General features: G+C 45.9%; 1 protein-coding gene across 1 annotated transcript in view; it reads right to left on the bottom strand.

Annotated features, from left to right (window-relative positions):
- Positions 1-4,590: 4,590 nt before the first annotated feature.
- The window catches only part of PLCD4 (phospholipase C delta 4), a 38,447-nt gene continuing 22,660 nt past the window's right edge, over positions 4,591-20,377 (bottom strand). The window contains exons 6-16 of the mRNA XM_063116757.1: positions 19,659-19,890; positions 18,862-19,063; positions 16,356-16,500; positions 14,930-15,082; positions 14,234-14,398; positions 13,399-13,555; positions 11,934-12,050; positions 11,148-11,326; positions 8,847-8,982; positions 8,109-8,258; positions 4,591-6,634 (exon numbers count right to left, since the gene is read on the bottom strand). Coding sequence (XP_062972827.1) covers positions 6,531-6,634; positions 8,109-8,258; positions 8,847-8,982; positions 11,148-11,326; positions 11,934-12,050; positions 13,399-13,555; positions 14,234-14,398; positions 14,930-15,082; positions 16,356-16,500; positions 18,862-19,063; positions 19,659-19,890 — 1,740 coding nt within the window. The 3' untranslated portion in view covers positions 4,591-6,530. The remainder of the gene's footprint in view (positions 6,635-8,108; positions 8,259-8,846; positions 8,983-11,147; positions 11,327-11,933; positions 12,051-13,398; positions 13,556-14,233; positions 14,399-14,929; positions 15,083-16,355; positions 16,501-18,861; positions 19,064-19,658; positions 19,891-20,377) is intronic.

Below are 20,377 nucleotides of genomic sequence, written 5' to 3'. Positions count from 1 at the left end.
TATATGATTGCTGGGAATGAAAGGTGTATGCTTTTGTGGAAACTCAAATAATCACAGGCATCCTCATTTTGTGTTCAACTCCCCTATTTCTATAGTCCAAGGCATTTACAAAAGGCTTCATACCTGTGATTATGGCACAGGATATCGCTCTCCAGGTCACATGCAAACAATTTCGTGAGGGCAGAGTAGAAACCTCAGCTCTTGAACTCATTGCTTCTTATCCTCAATTTTTCCTTTGTATCTTAAGCTTAATTCCCAGCCCTTAATCAGCAAAAGAAATCCAAATTATGGAACCAAAACAAATCATACAACTAAGTCTAGTAAAAAAAAATATACAGTTTCAGAACTTTCCCGCACACATACAATAGAACTTGTGTCTTTTGTTCTGTGAAATCATAGCCCTTCCTGCTCCAGCTTGCTACTCTTACCATCTGTCCTGATCCCTTTCTTCCAATTTGCCCAGTCTCTTTACTCTAGTATTACTGAAAACAGGGTCCTCTGGATGATTACATTAACAGCACAATCCTATACATTTTTACTCAGGAGTCTCATTGATTTCAATGGAGGTTATTCTCAGATAGTGCAAGGTTGTAATCATACACTCAGATCTGGGGGGAAATCCAATGAAATTGATTGGCCTTGCCTCAAGCAATTATTGGATTGTGCTGTAAGGGGCTTTAAATTTTGCATCCATAAAATAGAGAAGTATGTGTTCTTTTCTTTGACCTTCCTTCTACTTCCTGGACCTTTAACAGACACTGCTCACACAAAATTAGAACCTTGCTTTGACAATAAGGAAAGCTGACATCCTGCTTCTGCTAACATGTTCTTTGAAGAGAATATCCCAATATTCAAGGTGCAATCAGAAAAGCTTTCTAGACTTGCATGGACTTGAAGGGCATTTGGGAGGGAGGGAGGGGAGTTCATGAAATCTTCCACTCTATTCAAACGAGGGATGGAGATGTACAACAGAGTTGAAGGTCATAAGAGCCATCACTGCCTAATTGTGTAGTGTACACTCATTTCTTTGTCACAGTGTTGTGGGTCAAGGTTAGAGGGGTGTTAAAACATGATATAAACCTGCTTACCAGAGACGATAGTTGGAGGAATGTGCATACTGCTACTATTGATCATACCATCTTCAACACATTTGCAGGGGGAACGTGTGTGTGTGTGTGTGTGTGAGAGAGAGAGAGAGAGACTTGGTTGATTCTAGCCTAAACTTCTTTGTTGATGCAGGACAGAGCCTTCCTTCCCCTCTCCTTTTCCAACAGATTTTTATCCATGTGGGTGGGGTGGGGTAAGGTGGAGGGCTTGCTTGGGAACAACGAACCGAAAAATCGCTGGCAGCATTGACTCTTCCAGCTACCAAGTGGAGCTTTCTGTTAATGAGTAACATCAGTGGGAATAAACCAATTTAAAAGCCAACTTAATTGGCTTGTAGATCATAGTCTTTGTATGCTCGTTCGAATGTTAGTGCTGATAACTTCTGGAATTGGCACTTGCTGATAAATGCGGCATAATAAACACATTGGGTATTCTGATGTTGAGCTGAATATTGATCAGCTTAAAGTAGAGATGATTTAATATTTGCCTGGGAGAGATGATTTTAAAAAGACTTGTCTGCGTGGTGAATATTAAGCCACATAGATGAAAAGTGACAGAATTGTATAGAGCTATCATCTTCTCCCCGTGTGGTTCCTTTGGCTTTAGCTATATGCCAGGCAGAAATTCAGGTTTCAGCTTCTCTGGCACGGTTGAGGAGAGCTGTACCTCATGAATGTCCTTCTGACAGTAATGTCACTAATTCAAAGTGCCAAATCGGTAGATGGGCAGGCCAGTTATTCCACAGATGTCAAATGAACTCAGCCAGCTAAAACCCAAGTAGCCCAGACTTTACTGGTTTCTAGGTAAGACAGAGGCCTTTTGCTGTTGATCATTGGTGGGTGAAGGCCTCTCACCTAAACACACCAAAAAATAAAGCCAGTTCAAAGGAGAAGGGAGAGATTTTATGCTTTATCTTGCCCAGCATAGTGTGCTAGATTGCAACTCCTATAATTCCCAGAAACCATGAGCAACTGTTAAAGATACAGGAGCCCTGTCCTCCTTTTCATATAAGCCTATCCAGTACATCATGGAATCATAACAGAGTTGGAAGGGGCATACAAGGCCATCGAGTCCAACCCCCTGCCCAATGCAGGAATCTACCCTAAAGCATCCCTGACAGATGGTTGTCCAGCTGCCTCTTGAATGCCTTGATTGTGGGAGAGCCCACAGCCTCCCTAAGTAACTAATTCCATTGTCGTACTGCTCTAACAGTTAGGAAGTTTTTCCTGATGTCCAGCTGGAATCTGGCTTCCTTTAACTTGAGCCCGTTATTCCGTGTCCTGCACTCGGGGAGGATCGAGAAGAGATCCTGGCCCTCCTCTGTGTGACAACCTTTTAAGTATTTGAAGAGTGCTATCATGTCCCCTCAATCTTCTCTTCTCCAGGCTAAACATGCCCAGTTCTTTCAGTCTCTCTTCATAGGGCTTTGTTTCCAGACCCCTGATCATCCTGGTTGTCCTCCTCTGAACACGCTCCAGCTTGTCTGCGTCCTTCTTGAATTGTGGAGCCCAGAACTGGACGCAATACTCTAGATGAGGCCTAACCAGGGTCGAATAGAGAGGAACCAGTACCTCACGTGATTTGGAAGCTATACTTCTATTAATGCAGCCCAAAATAGCATTTGCCTTTCTTGCACCCATATCACACTGTTGGCTCATATTCAGCTTGCGATCTACAACAATTCCAAGATCTTTCGCATTTGTAGTATTGCTGAGTCAAGTATCCCCCATCATGTAACTCTGCATTTGGTTTCTATTTCCTAGATGTAGAACTTGGCATTTATCCCTATTAAATTTCATTCTGTTGTTTTCAGCCCAGCACTCCAGCCTATCAAGATCACTTTGAAGTTTGTTTCTGTCTTCCAGGGTATTAGCTATCCCACCCAATTTTGTGTCATCTGCAAATTTGATCAGTGTTCCCTGCACCTCCTCGTCCAAATCATTAATAAAAATGTTGAAGAGCACTGGGCCCAGGACTGAGCCCTGCGGTACCCCACTCGTTGCCTCTCCCCAGTTTGAGAAGTTTCCATTGATAAGTACTCTTTGAAATTCTGTAGCCAACTGTGAATCCACCTAATAGTTGTTCCATCTAGCCCACTTTTAGCTAGTTTGTTAATCAGAATATCATGGGGCACTTTGTCAAAAGCTTTGCTGAAGTCAAGATAGATGACGTCAAGACTGTTGAACCTCTTTCAGCCCAAGGACCAAATTTGATGTTTCGGGAAATTCTCAGGGGCTGCATTCCAATAGTGGGTGGGGCTGAAGGCAAAGGGGGTGGGGTCAAAAATACCAGCATTAAAGAACTTAAGCTCTTCCTGCCAGGAATTGAGCCTTAGGAGATGCATTTCAACCTTTTAGAATGGGGTAAGATGCACAAAAGGTGGGAAATGATGAAGCAGTTGACTCTTGGGAGAAGGCGCAGGGCCACTTGGGAGTACCACATTTCCCCCTGGGCCTGACATTCTGTACTTCTGCAGAAAGCTGGGTTGGGGTAAGAAACATAACAGTTCTGAAGTGGGTGCACACCTGCCATGCTCAAGGATCAGGGCTTCAATAGAACAAAGTGGAAAGATAGAAAAGTAGAAAGGACACAAGCAATCCCTTCTCTTCCTTTTCTTGAGGAGCGAGGAGATTGTGAGGAGTTCTGAGAACAAGGTAAGTTAGTAATAAAAGAGAAGCCTTGTTCTAAGAATATTATACGCCCAATAAGATATCCAGGAGTCCTCATAATTCCACTCCATATAGGTCTAGGCTGGTGCATGGATTCAAAAGAATTGCAAAGCCTCCTGCAGCAATACTCTGGAGGAAGTCAAAAATACATGGATAAGAGAGGCTGATGTCTGTTTTCTTACATCCCATCACTGCTTCCCAAAGATGACATGGAAATAAAGTATCTGGAAAGAGGGTAATGTTTGGAGTTTTACTAAAATCCTACCTTTATAAACACCTGCTCTAATGCAGTTTCTGTAATCAGCCACGTGAGCAGGCTGAAAGTCTTACCAAGGCTTGGTAGGTTAACAGGGTGGGAATATGATCACTCCCTTCCACCAAGTCTTTGTATATCATTCCCATTGCACTCTAGCAATATTATTGAAGTAATACAATTCTGAAATGACTAACAGGCACCCCCTTTCCCTGCCCAGAGATAGTTTAGACCGTCCTTTTTATTGGTATTTTTATTTTGATAAACCAGTCTGCATATGTGGGGTCTCGACCCCTTACGAAGGAGGCAGTATTTAGAAGAGAATGGCATTTCATGCATTGCTGTATATATATTGCATCTGTAAAAGATACCTGAGTAAAAGCAAAGAGGTCTTGAAAGAACAGGAGGGTCATGGATCTTTGGCAGAGTTAGGGAATAGGGCAAGGAGATTGCATCCACAGTGCATGTGCATGCTATAACCAGGCAAGGTAGTTTTGGGTGAGTTTGTGGCATCCTTCATGGCCACCGTGCTCTTTCCAGAGGTTTCCAGAGACTCAGCACAATATGGGCCTCTAGCCCATGTAGACCTAAGGTGGATGCAGCTTTACCAAATTCCTTCTTCGTGTCTTCGCTACCCTTGTATGCCAGTTTCTGGGACATAAGTGAGAGGAAGACGGTGCACTCATGGCCTGCTTGTGGGCTTCCCACAGGCATCTACTTGGCCACTGTGCAAACAGAATGCTATACTGGACAGGCCTTTGGTCTGATCCAGCATGGCTCTTCATGTGTTCTTATGTCTTAGCCGTGTTAAGTTACCTCTTGCCTTTAGATTTTTAATCAACAGGCCTCTGTCATTCTACCAGCTTCCTCTGTCACCCGGTAAAAGTTATATCCTACATAAGAGGATTGCCTTTCAGCAACCATAGTGTTCTGCCTCCTATGTGGAAGATTTACGTGCTCTGTTTGGTTTGATTGGATAGCGTAAAACAACAGAAGTAAAAATAACCTAAAAGCAGGAGAGTCTACCTATAGTAAGATCAGGCTAAGAATAAGTAGTTGAGCTCTGGGTGCAAACCAGTGGACAAGCTTCTATAGTTGTACAAAATTAAACAGGTTGGTAGATGGAATGCATCAGGGAAGAGGAGTGATTTTCTATAGGGTTTATAGACTGCTAAAGTATTCCTACTGTGGATGTATTCTTATTCTGGAGTCATTTGTCTAAATACTGTTATAGGTAGAAAAAAAAGCAAGTTCGTCTAAATGTATCTTAACTCTTCCTACTTGGAGTTGCTATAAGAGTCATGCCTAGCCCATGTCTTTCTATATAAAAATAGGGCTAGGGTGTTAGCTGCCAGAACTCCTTTGTCAGCAAATGCTTGATGGAGTTGGTACCCCTTCTAGCCTGAAGACAGCCCGCAAGCAATAAATGAAAATACATGCCTGCTACTCTTTGCCTGAGTGCTGAGTCACACGCCAGCATGGATTGCACATCACTTGATGACTTCAGCCTAAACATGTCAACTGCCTCTGCTGTAGAAGGCACACTGTTAGCAACTTGGTGCATGACATTTGATGTGCGGTGTCTGTTTTTTCACACATGCATGTCATCATGATTAACATGCACGGCTGATATAACTGTTAGCTCCTACCTGGATGAGAGTGACAGGAGAGATGTGCAACCCAGGTAGAATGGGAAATCCTGCTCTATTCTCCTGCCTTTCAGATAAGAAACTGAAAGGCAAAGAATAGAGAAACATTTGTTCTCTGTCCCGTGTAATTTGCAAGGTGAAAGAGCGGATGACCCAACAATTCATGCTCTCCTGCCTCTCTTCCTCTGTAGGAGGCAGGGGAAAACTCTTCAGGGAAAAGATGCTGCTACATCAGCTGCAGCTGGGGCCTCCAATTCCCCCCCCCCAAGGTGTTGCCAAATGTAGGCAGCAGCTTCCAGGAACAGTTTGATCATTCACTGTCTGATCCTGCTTTAAAGATGGCAGCCAGACGGGATCTATGTCCATGCCCAGATGAAGGGGTTTGAGTTAAAACACAGGTATGGGGGAAATGCATGCTTGGTGGGCAGGTTGGTTGAAGGAAACTCACTCTGCCTTGCAATAAATAGGTTCTATTCCTGGCTGTAGCAGTCTAGTCTGTCCTTAGTCCACAACGGAGGTAGATTTTATCATAACAGAACTATAGGAATGGACAGATTGGGTTGGAGCCTGCTCAAAGGATCTGGGATCTGTGCAAATCACAATAAATAATAAAAATAAAATAGCAAAATGATACAAAATTGGTTTTTAAAAATAAATAAATAACTTAGTAGTGCAAAGTAGCATTTCTGTCCAGTCCAGTCCTGCATAGGTATACAAGAGAAAGAGAGAGGCGGGCGGATGGAGTGGCCTTAACCTTCCATAAGATTCTAGCCTCCTTTACTCGCCCGTATTCTCCAAAACTAAAATGGGTTGGAGAGGGAAGAACCATGTTTTGAGATGCGGCAGTGTGGCTTAGTCAATCTCGGCTGACAACTCGATGATCTCGATGTGGACGAATAAGGATGCTGGTGGGATCCCTGTGCCATCCTTGGAAAGAAGGTGAATGTGGCGGTATCCTGTATGGGAAACAGAGGTGAACAACAAATAAAAGCGCCTTATATTGAGTAAGGCTGACTCAAGCCACTTTGGTGCCTGAGACAAGGACAAGATGGTGCTCCCATAAACTGACTGGATGGGCAGTTGAATCTTACGCCAAGATTGGCATTCACCATCACGTTTGAACACTGCAGGCTGCATGGCACACACAGCTTGCTCCTCCAATATCTTACTGCTGCTCTGCTGCCCACCCCCTAGCATCTGCTACCTCACTTTGCCTAATGGTAGGGCTGGCCCTGAACTGAATCAGACAATTGATCCACTTAGTCCAGTCTGTGTTGAGGAGCAGCAGCTCTCAGAGGTCTTTCCCAGCCTTACTTCCAGAAATCTAATTATAATGATGAGATGCTAGGCCTTGAACATGAGCCCATCTCCATTAAAAGTCTTTACTGTGATGCTGAGTAATGGACTTTTTGCTATGACACAGTTGGATGGAACATACTTTTTTGGCTCTAGAGACCGTTTTTCCTGGCCGGCCTCTCCAGCCTCATTTGCCACAAATTCTGACCTCCTTCCATTCCTCTGGAAGTTTTGATGCTTTCCATATTCTTCTCACATTTTTAAAACGTTATTTTAATTTATTAGTACATTCATATCCCACATTTCTTCCTCTTGCAAGGAACCCAAGGCAGCTTACCTGGTGGTCCTCATCTCCATTTTATCCTTGCATCAACCATGTGAATTAGCTAGGCTGAGAGTCGATGACTGGCCCAAAGTCACCCAGTGAGCTTCCTGGCCAAATGGGGACTAGAACCTGGATCGCCTGAGTCCCAGTCCAACTCTCTAGCCACTACACCACAACTGGCTCTCTTTGGTTCTTCTGCTCCTATTTGAGCCAGCCAACATGACTCTTCCACTACCACCTGAGCAATACTGGAGGAAGCATGTGCTCACCATCTCTACCAGGGATGGGAACACGAAATTCTGCTGCTTGAGCCAGGAGCAGCAGCAAATAGATCACATCAGATTAGAGGAGTGCAATCATTAGTTCAAATACTAAGGGTGGAAACAATCCATCTTGCCAGTGGTTCCTGAAGGGAGAATCGCACACACTGTTTTTCCATCCTGCAAAATGCCTTTTTAGACATCACCTCATGGCGGAAGGTCAACCTGTGAGTTGTGTGAAGGGACTGCCTTGGAACTGCAAATAAGAACGTATTCCCTGAGGAGGCGAACATGTTTTGTGGGGCCGCGGGTTTAATTGTATCTCATTAGTATGGGTTGTGCTCTTGGCACTGCATGCTGCTGTTCTGTAAGGCTAAATAGCTACTTTCTTCGTGGTGCAGCATAGCTTGGGTTACTTTCCTGTGCTATACAAATACCTGTCCCTGGGCAATGTTGCCTGTTTTGCCAAGGGCCTAGGCCCAGGCATGCTTTAATGCGCAGATCTTGGCAGCCTACTCCATGCCCACGGTGCTGAGAATAGACACTCACCTGCTTTGACACTAGTAAGAGGTAGCGTGTACTGCCCCACAAAGTCGTTCCGAGATGCCTTATCATAATCCTCCACCACAAAGCGCAGAAGTGCCAGCTCTGGAACCCACACTAGGAACTGAAAGACCTCACCCCACTGCGGGTTAAAACCTGTCCAGGGATATTGAAGTAAAGAGCGGATGTCATCATGGCAGAGAAATCTCCATGTCTTCTTCTGTTTCCCCTCCGCCTCTCCTAGCCTCCTCCTCTGTGAAATCTCAACCAGCTTCCCTCTTCAGTACGACTTCTGGAACTCCTAACTAAATGACTCCCTCCAGTTGCTCTTCTAACCTCAAAGCCACCCACCTTCTTTACACTCCCTTTCAGCCATCCCCGATGGCCCAATTTACTCGTGCTGTTTCAAATGCTGCAGGAAAGAAAACGCGAGAGAAGATGCCCATGAAGCAGGCTTTATCCATTCTGTAGGGTCTGGAATCTGGCAGAGAACGTATCGCCTTGCCCAGTTCCAACTTAATTTTCAAAGAGACCTTGCAAGTTTCTAGCCTTCAAGGACGCAAAGGAAGGTATGAAAATATAATAGACAATGGCCAACAGTTTGTCATGACTCAGCCCCATCGAAATCACTTGGGGCACAATCCAACAGTCCCTGGGAGACCATCCCAGAAGCCATAGGATTTTTATAGATCTGCTCCAAGGATAGAATGCCAGCTCAGCTTTCCTTCGCAGCAATAGACTCACCATTGTTATCAATGTATTTTGTCTCCTGCTTGGCACTGTCACCAGGGACCCCATGAATCTCCACCCGCACTAGTGGATCCACGATGGAGCCATCTTTGCTGTTGGGCACCTTGGGGAGCTGCTGCCCACTAATGACCTGGAAAAGAAGATCACATGAGCACTGTCTCCAGCTGCTATTGCTCCTCACGTTCTTTATCATTGCTGCCACTGGCTGGCATGACGGGCAGAGAGTCAGAGAGCAAATAGGCAGTGGCATCTCCTGCTCCTCACCATCAGTGTCTGGGCCAGAGCAAGAGGCAGGTGAACAAGCAGAGTGCAATGGTCAAGAGGAGGAGCAAGTCCAGGGGGCTCTTGTAAGTGGGCCCCTCCTGGGTTGTGAGCCCTTGAGATGCCCAATCATACCTACCCTTGATACTGGCCCTGCACTAGAGCATACAAGCCCAAAGAAACAAAGGCTTGGAACAAAGGCTGTGCGCGGCACCATCACCACCACCTCGGTTGGCCTCGGTGCCTCAGAATTGCCCCAGCCCACTTTGGAATTGGTTCTGAATCCAAAGCGGGTCAGCTGTTGCAGTTTCCAAGTCCCTGGGAAAGCTGGGTGTGAGGCCCACCAGGAGTCCAGAGGGCTCCCTTCCCACTCACCCCACCCCACCTTTTCCAGCTGCGAGACTTAGTTGAACTCTCCGCTCTTGCTAGTAAGCCATCTGTCCTTCAGGAGAGTCACCATCTTTAAGGAAGATGATGGCTCTGACCTGCCATTAATCTACTGTTGCAAACTATGGCAGACAGAAAAAGGCATTTTTGGAAATGGCCTTTACCGGCTGACGTCGTTTGCAACAATAGATCTATGGCAGGGCATAGATCTTGGATGATGGGTGGCTTGTCAGTGCGAGCAAAGGATTCAGGTAAGTCCGGTGGGTGGGTGGAAGCAGCTTGTCTCGGCCCAAAGCGCTTCAGACTTGGATTTGGGACCAAGATTGTGCAGACCCTTACTTGGAACAACACTGTGCTTGTCTATCCAAGTTCCCAAACTCCATTTAGCAAACACTACCTCGTCTTAGTTTCAGTGGAGAGAGACAACTGCATGGCTATTAAAAGATGGCAGGATAGAGGGAATAGCCTTTATAACTAGGTCCTCAATTAACTTTACCTCAACTGATAGCATCCCACAAGGAATCATATACATTATCTCCACAAGAACAAGGATAAAATATAGGAACAGGCTTTCTGACAAGAGGGTGGAATTTCCCATCATACATAGGCTAGTATCTGTCCTTAAATTACTAAATTAACACTTTATTTGCATATTTGACATCATATAGCTTATGTTGAGCCCTAGAAATGTAGTATTTTTTAAAATGAGTGTGGGGGTCATACTCCAAAGTAGAGAATATGCTTCACATAGTGGAGGCCGGTGGCTCCAATATCAAGTGGAGTGGTGAATCTGTTCTGTTTTTTTGTCAGAACTCTTAAAGGAGCTCCTTAGAGGTCTGACTGAAACCCCACTGACATTGGAGCCACCACCTCTACTGGCTTCACATGCAGAAGGTTCCAGGTGCAATAAGAACATAATAAGAGCCATGCTGAGTCAGACCAAGGGTCCATCTAGTCCAGCATTGTTCATACAGTGGCCCAGGAATCCACAAGCAGGACAGGAGTGCAACAGCACCCTCCCGCCCATGTTCCCCAGCAACTGTTGTATATAGGTATACTGCTTCTAATGCTGAAGGTAGCACATAGCCATCAGGATTAGTAGCCATTAATGGCACTCTCCAGAATTTAGCTAACCCCCTTTTAAAGCCATCCAAATTGGTGGCCATCACTTCGTCTTGTGGCAGCGAATTCCATAGTGTAACAATGCAGTGCATGAAGAAGTACTTCCTCTTATCTGTCCTAAATCTCCCCCCAATCAGCTTCATGGGACAGCCCCAGGTTCTAGTATTATGAGAGAGGGAGAAAAATGCCTCCCTGTCCACATTCTCCATACTGTACATAAATTTGTACACCTCTATCATGTCTCCCCTTAGCCGCCTTTTTCTAAGCTAAACAATCGCAGTTGTTGTAACTTTCCCTCATAGGGGAGTTGCTCCAGCCCCTTGATGGTTTTAGGTGCCTCTTTCTGCACTTTTTCCAAGCTCAAAATCAAAATCTCTGGCATATCAAAAATTTAGAGATTGGGAAAGACATCTGCTTGAGACCCTGAAGGGACACTGAAAGCAAGCTTCGTATTTCAAGGAATCATTTTCTAAACTTTCCAAAGCCCTGTTAGATTGAGCCATGGCCAAGAGGCTCCCACAGTACCTTAATGATTAGTTTCAGGGGGCTGCCTTCACCCCTGCTTTGGGGGTTTTCAGGACTGAAGGCTGTCTCTATGTCCCTCATGAAGCTTGGCTTCAACACGTAGCCACAGCGGCCATTTTGACTGAAGAGCCCGTCGCATAAGTCCATTTCTGATCCAGCCGTTTGGAAATTCAAGGCCACTGAAGGAGGAGAAGATAGGAATACCTTTCAGACCAGAAGCAATAGAGCTGAGAGTGCAGCTTAGATAGCAGGTGGAAGGAGGAGCTAGCAGACTTATCTGAAGGTGTCCTCTCTTTGAAGAGGTGTCCAAGTCTGGTTTAAAGTCAAAGAACCCTAAGAAGGGAGAGCAGAGAAGTTGCCCATCCACAGTGAGCACCTGGACAGCAGACTGAGCAGGCACACAGGTCACCTGGTCACATTCTTCCCAGGTATGGTCAGATATCCAGCATTTCTATTTCAATTCTAGTTATTATTTCTAAATGTGCGCCTACAGATATAAATTTGCATATGGAAACATTATACAGATTGATGTTCTCTTTGACAATGCATTTCCTCTCTTTTTTTGGTGATGTATAAATGGCCACCCTATTTATATGGAAGCATGGATTGGGATTGAGTTGAGCTGCCTGAATAGAAATATAGCCCAACTTCTGTTGAGGTCAGAGTCAGAACAGCTGCTGCTCTACAGAATTTTGCCAAGGTCATAAAAGAGCTCAGAGAAAAAACATCAACAAAGGTGCCCTCCCCCACCCCTTAATCTCCCTGGCATTGGTACATGGTGCCTACCAAGCTGGCATCCCACATTCCACATTGCTTGAGGGTTGTAATTGGAGGAATCCGTCCGCAGCCCACTGGGGAAGATACGCGTCAGCTGCCAGGCATTGTGGCGGACAAAGTCATTCCCTGAAAGAAGTAGCACACAAATACTTATGGAAACCAGTGATGCTTTGCGCAGTCTACAAGGAGCTTTTCTACACGAGGCTTTTATCCTGCACCTTTACCAAGGCTTCTGCTTCCAGATGTGAGATTAAGATTGGCTCCTTTACACCTCATTTCCCCCCAGGGGTTTTCTTTCTCTAGCTTTCTATATATTTCATTACACAACCACTAGAAGGCCCTGTGGTATAGCAAAATTGTGCAATATAAGAGGTTCTTTCCCCTCCATTTCTAAGTAATAACACTTTCCTTGACCTAAAAAAAAAGCCAGGGAAATCGTTGCAAAGAGTAGAAGAGGCCTTGGAAAGTGACCACATCATGTAAAGGACCTGCAAACTACCATGATTGCGCAATCACAAGAGCACAATAAAAGCCTCATGTACAACGGCTCAACAAGTGGGGAGACGTTTGGTTTGGAAGGTCTTTATACTACAGTGGTCATTTAGGATTTCACCAACAAGACATCTATCCCCAAATAGACTTGGGATGGATGAATGCCAGGTCCCAGGAGAGCCTGAAGAACCACTTCTCTCCGTAGAGATAGACAGCTGAGAAAGTAAGTGGTGGGAATCTGTTATTGGGCAAAAGGAGGAAGCCATGGGGATCCTGACTCCTTTCCAAGTGTTGTAAAGCACTATTCTTGTAGGCTGTAGGGCCATCATGGCATGGTCAAACTCACTTTGACAATGCTGCTTCTCCACACAGTGCTGAAAGCTAAGGCATGTGTGAATACAGTATTTGGGAGAATGAGTGACATGTTGTTGTGAGTTAGATCCATTCATGAGAAGCAGAATGGTCAATCACTTTTTTTTCCACACAGTGTCTCCTGGACAGCGGATCAGGGATTTAAATAAAAGTATGTTAATGTTCCTGGATAGTTGGGGGATTTATGTTTTTCCACACTATGTTTTTAGAATGCAGTACCCATCAATGCTTGGGGAACGTGACAATGTCCAGCTAATGGGAAACTGAGAATTTCTAGCTAAACTGAAACTAGGGGACCTTAAGGTAAGTGTGCATTTATGTGACGGGGAGGGCTGTACAAGTTGCATTCCACAAATCTGACGCAGAGTTAGTGGACTTCCTGCCTGCTTACAAGTGTCTCCTTGGTTCCACTATGCTCTCCTGGTATATTTGTAAATAAAACAATTAGGAATGCTCTCTTGTCCGAAACTGGTAGTGCTGCCTCTAGAACCTCCCATGTTTTGAGAAAGCGGGGTGAGCAAGTCACAATGTTTGGGGAGAAGGTCTCATGCCCACCAATGCTTGGCACAAATGTCTTGCCTGCCAGCCGCCTCCAAGCCCAGTTTCTCACCAGCCTCTCGGATGAGCTTGCGGGTCTTGGACTCAGCGAAGGAGGACATCTCATAAGGCTTGTAGTGGCTACGGGAATGCTGGAAGCTGCAGAAGGGCACACTCTTGCAGTAGATAATACAGTCAGACAGCTCCTTGGAGAGGGATTGCTTGGTTTTCTGCAAAGAACGTGATACCAATTTGCATATTATGTCCGTGCGTGTAGCCCTAGAAATGGGAATGACTTCCCCATCTGTCCCAAAATAAAATAAAATGCAGGATTGCCATCCTTTTTTGTCTGGCAGGTCTCCTCTGCCTTGAACTGTTGCAGGGCAGGTAGAAATTCAACAAAGGAAGTTTTTTTCCCAGCATAAAGGACCTGTAATGGCAAAAGTTTCATCTGCCAAATTTCTGGCTTTCACCCAGCTGCTATTTTAGAGTAGGAGCCCTAAAAAAATTGTTACAAAAAAAACCTGGCTTTTGTTAGAATGCTACAAATTGGATCAGCTTTCTACAACCTGGCCGCCTGTAGGTGTGTTGGACTGCAACTTCCATCATCCTCAGTCAGCATGATCAATGGTTAGGGATGATGGGAGTTGTAGTACAAAGCATCTGGGGGGGTACTGGAATGGAAAAGACTGGAAATAGATGTACTGGTGGTCTAACTCATGTATGAAGGAAACGTCAGGTGTTTGACAGGAAGAGAGCAACTGAACTTAAGATTGGAAAAATGAGAAACTTGGGGAAACCAAAATGGACAGATTTGTCTGTTCCTACTATGTAAGTAGGTGTTGGAATCCGTCGCTGCTTCTGACAGTACTTCTAAAGAGCTGCCCACCCAGGATGCCCATGTATACCTTCTCTTTCCTCTTGTCTTCGTTGCGCAGAGTTTCTTCTTCTGCCTCTGCCCCCTCCTCCTCCTCCACATCTTCCCGCTCAGGAGTGCCGTCTGGATGCCCATTCAGAGAATCCTCCAGGTATCCAATCCTCTTCCCCTTCAGAATGATCTTGCCCTTCAGTTCCTGCATGAGAACATGAGTGGGCCATAACAGGGCAGAGACGGTGCTTCAGGTAATGGGGAAGGGGGAGGTTGCCCTGCCTCTGGGAATTCCAGCTCAACCAGGATGCCATATCCCAGAAAGGCAGCCTGAAAAACCCAGTCTTTTTTGCACTGCCAGCAAACATCCCTTTTGGCTCAGCCAGCACCTCAATGCAGTTCATTCAATCTTTCACCACAGCTTTACCTACCCAACCCCTTCTTGTGTCCCCAATAACCACCCACATGCTTTGACACCCCCCCCCCATATGGCTCCTCCTCCCCGCGTTCTCTTTTTAAATTGGCATTCCCCTCACTTCTTTGGGAGACACTTGTCTCTCCATCAGTCTTGACCCTAGCTCCCCATCCACACCACACCTCACCTTTGGCAACTCCGTTTCCTATGGCCACCTTTTAAAGGTTTCAAACTGAGGGGGGTGGAATTAAGACAGGGGAGTGCTATTAGAAACATTTGTCCTATGAGTGCAAGCAAAGCTCTGTAAGACCACATCCCTACCTCAGGTGAAGGCAACTGCGCAGGGACACACCCATCTATGGTGGTGGTGAGGAGCTGCTCTCCCAGAATTCCTTTCAGCTGCTCTGCCATGATATCCTGCTGCTCAATGCTGCAGTGGTTCTCGATAGATAGGATGATGGGGTAATCGGAACCCTGGGAGGCCAAAGAGACACAGATGTTAAGTGAAGCATTGATGGTCCAAATTGTTTGAGAAGTTGGAGATGGAGCACAGGCACAGGAAGAGAGGAGTGGAGCTACTGCAAAAGCCACTGGGAATTTTAAGGATATCTGAGAAGGAAAGTGAGCTAATTTTTACCCACAATAAATTGATTCCCGAGGAGCAAACACGAAATTAGAGGTGTTGGTGTTGGAATGAAGCCATTGCTGGGATGTGGCAAAACCATGGATCACAGCCAACTGGAACAAGAGGTGGTACGCCCGAGTTAAATTTCTGAAAGGGTTGGGTCTGAGGTCAATTGGAACTCAACTTGAGTTTTGACTGGGGGAAGATATGGAATATTCATCAGGAAGAATTATTTTGGTTGGGGTGTGTGGAAGGCATGGAATGAAGGCACTGGAACTGCTGGGATGGGACAAAACCACAGAATCATATTTTAGAACTTCGGCTGTTGGATGGTATAGAAATGTAATAAATAATTATAATGCTAATAACAATATACATGTGTTCTAAATTGGAATTTCCTATATATTGTTTTTATACAACTGCCCATTGTCAGCTGCTGTCTGCTTTCACACAACATGCTAAGCCACCCAGTGTGGGTTGTCGAACTGTGGGTTATCGTGTTGTCTGACTGTAGAGCGTTTTCCACAGGGTGGGTAATTGTATTGTCTGAAAGTGCTTTCCCCAGAGGGTGGGTTAACGTGTTGTGTGAACACAGTGTGTTTTCTTCAGGGTTGCTCATTAACCATGCAGTGTGGCTTGTTAACCACCCTGAACAACCCAACAACACACCTTGGGTTCTCGAGGTGGCTTGTTCGAGAAAAATAAACCACACAACATGGTTAACAAGTCACCCTGTGGGAAACGGTCTGTGTTCAGACAATACATTAAGCCATGGTGGGTTAGCATGGTCTGTGAACCAAGCCACTGGGATATACCATTACATGCTGGAGTTGGTGCTAATGGAACGGTGTGAGCAATCCATGTGAATCTTCTACCGTTGCACTTTAGATCCTTCCAGGACACATGATAGCAATGAAATCCGGACAGCGGAAACCATCCACAATGGAATTTACCCAGTAACTCAGTATACCCCTGTGCCTTGTTCAATTATTGTGACTGTCCAGGCTCACCCATTCACCCTCCCTCTGGCTCTAAACATGCCTCCTCTAATCTTCCATCCTAGTGACTCCTCTTCTGGCCAAGTGAACAAACCATGCCCTGTAGCAGAAAAGTCCAACCTACCCGGAATGCATATTTCTCAAGTGTTGTCACAACTTCCCGGAAGAGGATCTTAGAGGTGAAGGTATGGCCATGGTAGACAATGGGCTCCCCATTGGATCCATCCCAACAGTCCACCTCTAGGCACCGGCAGCCCCGCTTCAGAGCCCTACAGGGGGAAGTAAGCAATTCATGAGCCCTTTCTCTCCCATGAAGTGTATGGGCAGCATCCCATGCTGCTAGCCTCATCACGTGGGGAAATAGTTTTGCTTCATCTGGACATTGATAAATGCTTTCAGGCAAAAAGGCGTCCCCTGTGCCTAGCGGAAACCAGCACTGATGCATCAGGCATTTCTTCAACTTTTGAGAGCAGGGCATTGCCAAATGACAGCTTTCTGAGCTTGGCGCTTTGATAATCAACTAGAAGGGTGAAGACAGAGGTATTATAAAAACAACTCTCAGCAGGTACCTCAGTCACAGGGTGAGCCAAGCTTCTCAGGGACATCACAGGAGGAGGGAGCCAATCTATGCACACCTGCTTGAAATTTGCAGAACCATTTTTCAAACTTTGACCCTGGAGAGGAATAGGTGCCATTTCCAGCTCAGTCCCACTACTCTACATCCATTACATCTGTCTTCAACCCCAAAGGCAAGAAGCAAACAACACAGGCACCCAGAAAATGCGGGTACCTTTTTGTGAGAACTCATAACATGAGTAGGGTTGCCACCTTCTTCCCTGACAAAGGCTCCTGTGCCTTTAACAGCTGCATGTCGGTGAGAAATTCAACTGGTACATTTTCCTTCCTGTAACAATGGAGAAGAAAAAACAAAACAGAATTTGTTGAATTTCTCAGCAGCTGTTAAAGGTGCAGGAGTTCCTGACAGGAAAAACGTCTCTCCTACATGAGACTCCTGTCATGCAAACAGCTTGGCTTGTTAGAGGTGCTGAAACTGTTGCTGCCTGCAGCGAGCGGTGGGATTGAGGGTGGAGCTGGAAGGGACAGAAAGGAGCTGCATGAAGTCGCACAGTAAGGCAGAAACATCTGACTCAAAAGGGGCAGGATGAAATTGTGGAGAGAAGGAGCAACCTAACGCTAATTCCAAAGACAGTTTAGGTAGATTAGGAAGGGGGCAGATAGTAGGATTGGTGGGCCTTACAGATCCAGGAAGTGAAGCAGGAGCAAAGTAAGGAGCAGATTTTAAGGGCCTCCCAGAACAGATGCTTTATTACCCAATAAAGTTCTCTGAGAGGAAGAAGTTTACAGCTTCTCCTTCCTCTCAGTGGTGAGGGTGCAGGGCTTTTAGGTCATTCTAGTTCAAGCCCTGCTCAAGGCAAGAAACCCACAGCTAGAGTATCTCCATCCAGTGGAGGCTGGTGGATCCAATTTCAGTAGGTTCAGCCGGTTCTGATTAAAACCCAGAATTCATTCACAGCCCTACTGAAATCACCAGAGCCACAAGCCTCCACCGTCTCCAATGGATGCTTAAAGACCTCCAGCAAGGGAAAGCATACCACCCTCCTTGGTAATTGGTTCCATTGTCATTCTCCCCTTACTAAACTGTCCTTACCAATTGCCTCTCCTAAAGTTCAACCAAAACCTATCCTCCTGTAGCCTAAGCCTATTAGATTTAGTATGGTTCTCTGGGCAGCAGAGATCAAATTTGCCCCCTTCTTTGTGAAGCCCTTCAGGTATTTGAAGAGTGCTAACCTGCCCCTCCCGCCCCCAGTCTTCCTTCTCTGAGCTAGACATACTAGTTCGTTCAACCTTTCCTCATAGGACTTGATCTTCCATACTGCCGACCGTCTTGGTTGTCCTCCCTGAACTCATTCCAATTTGTCTATATCCTTCTTAATGTAAGGAAATGAAAGGACCAAACACGCCAAGGTGTGGTGGACCAAGGCAAAGAGCCAATAAATCTACTTGGGCCCAAGGAGGCCTATGATTTCCAACAGAAAATCAAGGGGTCAGATAGCTGGGCTACAGGCCAGATTCTGGAAGGCCCATGGTTTGAAGATAGCCATGTCTTACAGCCCTGGCTTTCTGGTGTCCTTGGCATATCATTGCTTTACTATTGTGTATTGCATTCCTAGGTGTAATACGTGAAGAACATTTTTGGAGGAGGAGGGAAATGAAAGGGAGAGCAGGGCCATTCCACCAGGCCTGCTGAAAGACCTCCCCATGAAGGCTCCTCCACCCTCACCTGTCACCATCAGCAGCCTGTACTGAGGGAGAAGAGAATGGGAACCAGGGCCTTTCCAGTAGCCCTGATGAAAGATTCCCCCCCCCTTCTCTGCCCATCTCCTTTTCTTCCTGCTTTGTGTCTTTTTAAGATGGTAAAACTGTGGGCAGAAACAATCTTGGTTATTGAATGCATGTAAGCCACTCCAGTGCTCAGCCCTTTTTGCATGAGCAGTGAGATTTAAAAATAAACAAATAAATAAATAACAAAGGAAAGGAATCTTGTTCTGTTGTGGAAGCAAGTAGCTGGTGACACAGACAATTTACCGCCTGGCGTTCAATTGCGATACCTGATATATCCCTCGACACTGCTCTGTCCTCGCAACTGGTCGTCCATCAGGTACGTGTTGTGGGAGGAGGAGATGAAGTAATGGCAGAGGGGCTGAGACATGTCCTGGAAGACCTTCCGGTGCTCAGGGTTGAAGATGGAGCCATCTGGCGAGCACAGGTATATGAGGAATCCATCAATGCTCAGGCCGTGGCGGGCCTTGGCTGTGGGAAGAGAGGCCCAATGAAGAGAGAAAACAATGTCATAGGCCCTCTGAGAAACAAAAGCAGCATGAAGGGACAAAGACACTGAACAGAACAAAACCGGTAAAAGAGAAGCCCACTGAGAGCCAGGGGAAAGCATCCACCTTCGTAGTTTCTAAGGCAATAGGTGTCATGAAACTGATAGAGGTAGTCAGGGCCGGCCCTACCACTAGGGAGGCAGCAGCAGAGTGTTCAAGGAGAGAGCTGTGTGCCTTGCCGCCTACCATGTGCCCCTTAAGTTAGTCTGCTGCCTTCAGCTTCAGTGTAGGACATTGCTTCATCATTAGTGTTGAAGACAGATTCAGGGGACACCATTTTGTTCTTTGCCTCAGGCAGCAAAATGTCTTGGGCCAGACCTGCTGGTGGTGCTAATATTTTGTGGAGCTCTTCTGGGACAAGCATCACACAAGTCTCCTCCCATCCTCAGTTTCCCATGCATGGAAAACTCCTGGTTTTGGAGTTATGCTGAGGACCTCAGAGCCAATCTGCACTATCCCTCAATTCTTGCCCAGTTGTGGCCGTACCAGTTCTTCCTCTTCCTCCTCCCTCTACCCACCTGTTTCAGACGGCTCATATTTGTCAATCAGCACCATGGCAAGCTCATCAGTACCATCCCGCTCCATCTGTTCCTGCTGCAAGAAGTCTACAAACTCCAGCAGTGTCAGCTTCTTGCCATCCTCAGAGTACTCCTCGAAGAGCTCAAGCACCTCGTCCCGCTGAGTCAGCGCTTTGTAGAAGAGCACAAACTCCTCTCCCTCCAGGGTTCCCGTCTCTGATTTGTCAGCCATCTGCAAGGAATGGAAAGGTCTGACCAATGGGGTCCATGTGCAGGAAGTAGAGCAGAGGCGATCAATGCACTGGAGTAAGGGATCTGGAGGCCTTAGAGATATACTGCGGCTGTGGCTGCTACAGCACTAACTGTGTACTGCTAAGTGATATTTAGAATACCAAAGCAACATGGTCCTTGCCCAAAGGACTTCAATCTACCTGACAAGATGAGAAGAGGGAAGTTGCTTCACCAACCCAATTAACAATCAGTGCTGTACATTAGCCAGAATCAGATCAATATCTAGTCCAGTATTCTGCTTCCACAGTGGCCAACCAGATAGTAGTTCGCATAACAAGAGTTTTCTCTAGCAACTGGTATTGAGGGGCATGCTGCTTCTGATACAGAATGTAATACATGGTCATTATAACTAGTAGCCATAGAGAGCCTTATTCACCACAAAATCACTTCTTAAAATCCTCTCTTCTCAATTAACATTCATGTATAAC

The sequence above is a fragment of the Elgaria multicarinata genome, chromosome 2 (genome assembly GCF_023053635.1).
Source record: "Elgaria multicarinata webbii isolate HBS135686 ecotype San Diego chromosome 2, rElgMul1.1.pri, whole genome shotgun sequence".
Lineage (NCBI taxonomy): Eukaryota > Metazoa > Chordata > Lepidosauria > Squamata > Anguidae > Elgaria > Elgaria multicarinata.
The sequence above is the reverse complement of the archived record's forward strand: the minus strand, read 5'-3'. Positions and strand labels throughout refer to the sequence as shown.